At 44.1% G+C, this 7,106-nt stretch overlaps 1 protein-coding gene across 1 annotated transcript; it reads left to right on the top strand.

Annotated features, from left to right (window-relative positions):
- Positions 1 to 2,832: 2,832 nt before the first annotated feature.
- On the top strand, positions 2,833 to 5,314 carry GARIN3 (golgi associated RAB2 interactor family member 3; the record flags this gene model as incomplete). The annotated part of the gene is made up of 2 exons (XM_082652373.1): positions 2,833 to 3,453; positions 4,235 to 5,314. The coding sequence occupies 2 exons, from the start codon at positions 2,833 to 2,835 to the stop codon at positions 5,312 to 5,314; spliced, it is 1,701 nt and encodes a 566-aa protein (XP_082508499.1).
- Positions 5,315 to 7,106: the final 1,792 nt, after the last annotated feature.

Raw genomic sequence — 7,106 nt, 5'->3', positions numbered from 1 at the left:
GAATCTCAGTGGGTATAAGCAAGTTCATATTTACTGAAAAGCTGCAATTTGCCAGGTACTGCAGTAGGCACTAGGGATATAAAAAAGAACATTTGGGGGGTGAAGTTTATTTCAATACCTTCACATAGTAATCATTGAGTTTGGGAGATGTATTTTTACCTCAAAAGTAGTCTTCTAACTGGGGGAGGGCGAATTTGGATTCATCACCTTGTGCAAAGTACAAAAACTCCAGAAAGGCATCTTTGCCGTAATTTCTCTGAAGAGCTTTTCAAAGAAACAGAACATCAATGGTTTATCAGGTAGACATCAAGAGTGAAGAAGCAGGCAGACCAATATGGGAAATCCTATGGTGATTCAAGACTTTAGTGATTTCCTGGGGTCCCCACGTATCTTGCTAACCATGAGTGATTCTATATTTGGTGCAGAATGAGAGTACGATGGTGAGCCATGCAGCTTGAGACAGAGAAAAAGCCTGACCTGAAGTGCAAGACTGGGGATAGAATCCATCCAGTGCTACGTTCTGCCCCTGCCTCAGTTCCTCACCATAAAATTATGGTTTTAAAAACTAGCTTCCTTTACAAGAATATACAATGGGAAAAAGACAGTCTCTTCAGCAAGTGGTGTTGGGAAAGTTGGACAGCTGCATGTAAATGAGTGAAGTTAGAACACACCCTCTCACCATATACAAAAATGAACTCAAAATGGCTTAAAGACTTAAATATAAGACATGACACCATAAAACTCCTAGAAGAGAACATAGACAAAACATTCTCTGACTTAAATCATACCAATGTTTTCTTAGGTCAGTCTCCCAAGGCAATAGAAATAAAAGCAAAAATAAACAAATGGGACCTGATCAAACTTGTAAGCTTTTGCATGGCAAAGAAAACCATAAACAAAACAAAAAGACAACCTGTGGAATAGGAGAACATATTTGCAAATGATACAACTGAGAAGAGCTTAATTTCCAAAATATACAAATGGCTCATACAGCTCAACAATAGAAAACAACCCAATCAAAAGATGGGCATAAGAACTAAATAGACATTACTCCAAAGAAGACATACAGATGGGCAATAGGCAAGTGAAAAGATGCTCAACATCGCTAATTATTAGAGAAACGCAAATCAGAATTACAGTGAGGTATCACCTCACACCAGTCAGAATGGCCATCATTAAAAAGTTTACAAATAACAAACGCTGGAGAGGGTATGGAGAAAAGGGAACCCTCCTACACTGTTGGAAATTAAATCGGTACAGCCACTGTGGGAAACAGTGTGGAGGTTCCTCAAAAAACTCAAAATAGAATTACCATATGATCCAGCAATCCCACTCCTCTCCTGGGCATACATCTGAACAAAACTATAGTTCAAAAAGACACATGCACCCCTATGTCATAGCAGCACTATTCACAATAGCTAAGACATGGAAACAACCTAAATGTCCCTCAACAGATGAAGGGATATAGATAGAAGATGTGGTACGTATATAAAATGGAGTACTACTCAGCCATAAAAGGAATGGAATAATGCCATTTGCAGCAACATGGATGGACCTAGAGATTATCACACTAAGTGAAGTACATCAGAAAGAGAAAGATAAATACCGTATGATATCACATTTGTGGAATCTAAAATATGACACAAATGAACTTATCTACGAAACAAAGAGACTCACAGACATAGAGAACAGACTTGTGGTTGCCAAGGGGGTGGTAGGGGAGGGATGGATTGGGAGTTTGGGGTTAGCAGATGCAGATTATTATATATAGGATGGATAAACCACAAAGTCCTACCATATAACACAGGGAACTATATTCAATATCCTCTGATAAACCATAATGGAAAAGAATATGACAAAGAATATATATATATATATACATAAAACGGAATCAGAAATTAACAGAAGAAATTAACACAACATTGTAAATCAACTATACTTAAATAAAAAAGAAGAAGGAAAAGAGAAAAAATAGAAGCCAAGGTTGGGTTAGCTTTGTGGGGAGGGAGCATGCAGAAGAGGGGCTGGCAGGGTTCTATTTCTTGCTCTGGGTAGCAGCTACAGGGGTGTTCACTTTCTTGTTACTCATTAATCTATATATTTATGGTTTGTGCACTTTCATGAATGTGTGTTATATTTCACAATAAAAACAGTTTCTAAAACTGTAAATATATATATATGTATATGTATATATATATATATATATATACATATACATATATATATATATGTTAGCCTCCTTGAAATGAGAAAATGGGTGAGAAAATTCTCCATACCCTGGAAACAACAGTACCAATGGGACTCTGACAGGTAGCACTCTTTCTAAGTTCCTGCCAGCACTGTGCTATATACGCTGGGGGCACAGAGAACAGCAATCCCAATAGGATGCCTGCCCTTAGCAAGTACACAGTCCACTTCCAGGATTTTATCCCCAGGGCATCATTCAGCAGAAGCACGAAGATGATCCCTGCAGGGAGATTTGTAACAACAAGACTGGAAACCACCCAGATATTTACAAAAGCAGGATGGTTTTCTCAACATTTTGATTAGAAAGACTATCCAGCCTACACACACCTATACCCTGGCAGGGTCAGCCTGTTCCCTATGGATGTGGTGGTTGGTTTAGCAGGGAGGCTGGTGAGCCTGCCCCGAGTGGGTGGGAGCTTGGAGGCTCAACAAAGGGGTGTGTGATGGTGATGGGTCACAAAGGACTGTGCAGGGTAAATGAGGTCGGGTCAAGAGACTTAGGCAGAGCCCTGCAGGGAGGTGGCCAGTTGCCTTCGTTCCCTGTCTCTCCGAGACTCAATTTGTGGCTGGTGGCCGCTGTCTCAAATGAATAGAACCATGAGCAGTGAGCATTTGTTACCTCATTACACGGCCAACAGCTACCGTTCAGTAGGCGTGTTCTGTACCTCCATGGGGGACCTGCAACGACAACTGTACAAGGGAGGAGAGTATGACATTTTCAAGTATGCTCCCATGTTTGAGAGCGACTTTATACAGATCAGCAAGAAAGGAGAGGTGATTGACCTACACAACCACGTCCAAATGGTGACTGTGGGCATCGCATCTACCAGCCCCCTCCTCCCACTACCTGACGTCATGCTGCTGGCCCGGCCAACAAAAGCCTGTGAAGAGCATGTCCGATACGCCCAGATCACCAAGAGAAGAGGTCGCGAGCCCGTGAAGACCCTAGAGCTTACCAGGCTGCTTCCCTTGAAGTTTGTCAAGATCTCCGTCCATGACTGTGAGAAGCAGCGGCTGCGCCTGAAGCTTGCCACCGGCCGTACTTTTTATCTGCAGCTGTGCCCCTCTTCCGATGCTCGAGAAGACCTCTTTTTCTATTGGGTAAAGCTTGTCTATCTCCTGAGACCACCGGTAGAGAGTTGCAGCAGTACCCCAACGCTCCAAACTGGAGATTCAGCGACTATAGAGGATCCCAAAATCCTAGTGGTAAGTACCTACAGAGACTCAAGAACACAGGGCAGGGTGCTTTGGGAGAGCAGGGCAAAGCTGGTCCTTCATGGCCTTTGGTGCTCTCTGAGACTCACCTGGGAAATACCTTCCATTGTTGAGAAGGGTCAGGGACAAATGAGCCACCACTATGGGATTCACCACACTGGAGAGGTTCCAAGTGCTTCTCCACTCTGTCCCACAAGGCCGAATTTTAGAGAGACCTTAGGTATCATATCAGCTGCACTGCTCTCATCCCCAGGGCTGTAATCCCTTCTACAGCATCCTGATTGTCCGGTCTCTTCTTGAACACTTACCCTAGCCCAGGTAGTCTCATCAGTTGTGGAACATCATTCACAGTTAGGAAGTCCTTCCTTCATTCTGTCTCCCCGTGACTCTGACATGCTGATTAAAATCAGCCCAACCCGTGTAGTCACCAAAATGTAGAAGGTGTGCATCCCTTGACCCAGGAACCCCGCTTCTAGGAATCTGTCCTGCAGAGAGAGAAGCACAAGGGTATAAAATTAAAGTGTATATCGTGGAGAATTGTATCAGTGCTTTCCCTGGCCCTGGGATTGTTCAAGCAAAATGGAGTGGCCGTTTGACAGGGGTGCAGTAGATGGGATCTTGCATCCAATGGGAGCTTAGATTTGGTGATTTCAAAGGTTATTCTGCGTATAAGCCCTTGAGTTGCTCAGCTCCAGGATGAGAGAGGAGCGGACAGTTCTGATCTCACTTTCTGTCATCTCTATCTTATCTGTTTCTCCTCCTCTTGGCTCAGGCCACAGAGCTCCACAGAGAAAGGGATCAGGATGAGGCTGGGCTTCACAAGCTTCGTGACGTGTCTGGAGCCATGTGTCGTGATTATGTTGGGGGAGAGGGAATCTATCATGCCCCCCATGGCTCAACTGCAGCCGTGAAAAGTGCCGAAGGATCAGCTGCAGAGAAGACCACGGGCCAGGTCGCAGCAGAGACAGCATCAAGCCCTGGCGGAGGAGTGGCAGCCTCGGGGGTGGGAGCAGGCCCTGCAGGAGGTGCTGTGAGCTTGGCAGCAGCCAAGAGCACAGGCACCAGCCAGGTGAGCAAGGCCCTGGCGAGAGCCACCATCAGGGATCCAGGAGAAAGCAGATCCGGCAAGGCCATTGCAGGTGCTGCCAGCACATCCTCGACGGGGGCAGATAGTCCAGAGAGCAGCATGAGCGTGGTGTTTGCAGGTGCAGCCACGAACAACAAGCCTGCTGCTGGAAGAGCTGAAGGGCAGGTCGCAGCCCCCCTGGTCTCCACCTTGCAGAGCGAAGACTACATGTCTAAACGGGATGGAAGCCAGAAGATCTCCCCCCGCCCCAGGGATGAAGCCTGGAAGGAAAAAAAGAAAAGAAGGGAAAAGGACAAGTCTTCATCTAGGAAAAGTTTCCATCACCGCAGGACAGGTGAAAGTCACCGCAGGACAGGAGGGGACAAGACCCAGAAATCATCCTCCCCCTGGTCCTCATCCAGCCATGGAAACTCAGAAGTTGACAAAAAAGAAAAAGGGCACAGTGGCACCAGGGGCAGAAGACACAGCTCTCAAAGGAGTGGCCGCCACAGCTCCTCTGCCAAGAGCCGGTCCGCCACCAGTTCAGGGACTCCAAGTAAGAAATTCAGTAAGATCTACTCGTTTTTCAGGAGCTTGAGAGTCATTCCTGGTTCAAAAACAACGGTCACACATGACAGAGAGGTAGACTTCGTGGCTAAGACGGTAGAGGAGCGCAACATAGAGGCCAAGGTGGAGAAAGCCCCAGCTGGCCGGGATCTGGAGATCAGTGGAACCATGACATCAGAGCCGATGGAGACCATCGTTATTGAAACCCAATCCATTTAAATAGAAGCCAGGGCAGGAAGCTTTCCATGGAGACCCAGCTTCAGGGAAGGATCCCTAGAGAGGCAATTCCTGCTTTCTTTAATAAAGGAAACCATACAACTCCAAAAGAAATGCTATCTTCTGTTTTCTGTGTCCCCTCGCCTGGTAGTGACTTCACAGTGACTTCTGTGATGTGAATTGTGCTTCGGCCTGAGACCCTAGCCTCCAGTCGAGCAGGACCCCCACCTCCCACCCACGCCCAGCAGAGCCAGCATTAGAGCTCTGCCTTGCCTCCACCTCTTTCTGCCTTTGTTTTCCCCAAGACTATGGCTGCAAGTCACAGACTACGGGCTGGGAAGCATCACCACCAGCACGTCCCCAAGCCCTTCCTTTTCTCCCTGAAGGTCCCTGAACATGGTCATTCAGTCCAGTCCATAGACTAAGTGACGACAGCACTCATGTCTCCTCTAGGGATAATCAGGGAAGAAAAGAAGGGGTGCCTCAGCATTTGTAGGCAATCAGAATAGTGAAGTTTATCATCTTGATCAGGACTGACAGCCTGAGGGTCAAATCTTGCCAACTGCCTGGTTTTATGAATAAAGTTTTATTGGGCATAGCTACAGTCATTTATTTAAATATTGTCTAAGGCTGCTTTCACATGAAAATGACAGATTTGAGTAGCTGTATCAGAAACCACATGGCCTGCAAAGTCTAAAATATTTATTTTCTGTCACTTGGCAGAAAAGTTTTGCCCACCTGATTTTAATCTTAAAATTCTTCTTCCTCCTGGGTATGTACTCTGGATAAATTCTCACAAACGCTTGCCAGGAGACAACTAGGAGGATGTTTGTAGTAAAACTGTAACAGCAAAACCCTGGAAACAGTCCACATGTTCACCAAATAGGAGAAATGAGCAATTGTGGCATATGCCTACAGTGCATATGATACAGCAGGAAAGATGAATAACAGCTGTACAGGGTAGCATGGGGGAGTCTCCCGTAATGTCGAATAAGAAAAGCAAGTCAGAAAAATACATGCAATATAGTTCCATTTGTAGAAAAGTTCAAAAACAAGATCAAACAATGTGAGTAGGGACACACATTTGCTAAAAGTGTAGAAAAAAACTAGGACATGATAAACACAAAATTCACAATAGTGGATTTCTGTAGGGTAAAAAGAAGGGAGGGATGGTCTGGGAGGAAAAGCTTCAACAGAGTGGGAATTTTTCTATTATGCAAAGGGGTATGTCCATGGGAATGTATTATTGTTTCCATTTTATTTTAACATCTCTGACATCAGGATGATTTTTATATTTCTGTCAGCCAAGTGGCAGTCTCTGCCTTAGAAATATCTTAACCAATTTGTTTCACTTTTGTTTTCCTTTCAATATACGCACAAGAGATGGATGACAAAGTCTGAAAGATATCTTTCAATAAATATAAGATAAAGAAACTAAGTGACATAAATACTCACTATCCAGGAACACAAGAAAGGTTTAGATATATCGTTAAGAAATAATAGAATAATCCAAAATGCTCTGTGCTAATGAACTATGTAAATTATGTATGCATGTGGAAAGCGATTCTAAAAATTAAAAAATCATAAATGAGATTATGAAATCTCATTTCATAATGAGATTATGCATTTTTAAATGTCCATTTTAAAAAAGTCTTTCCAATTTAAAAAGAGTTGTAAATAAATTTCATGAGTCCATGAAAATCATTAAATTGTTAACAACAGATGATAACAGTTGGATTAGAGGAAGTGTTGATAACAGTTAACAACACTTGGATTTGAGAAGAATGCCTCTGAG

This window comes from Grampus griseus (genome assembly GCF_964374135.1).
Source record: "Grampus griseus genome assembly, chromosome: 3".
NCBI classification, from domain to species: domain Eukaryota; kingdom Metazoa; phylum Chordata; class Mammalia; order Artiodactyla; family Delphinidae; genus Grampus; species Grampus griseus.
This window is presented reverse-complemented; position numbering and strand designations above follow the sequence as displayed.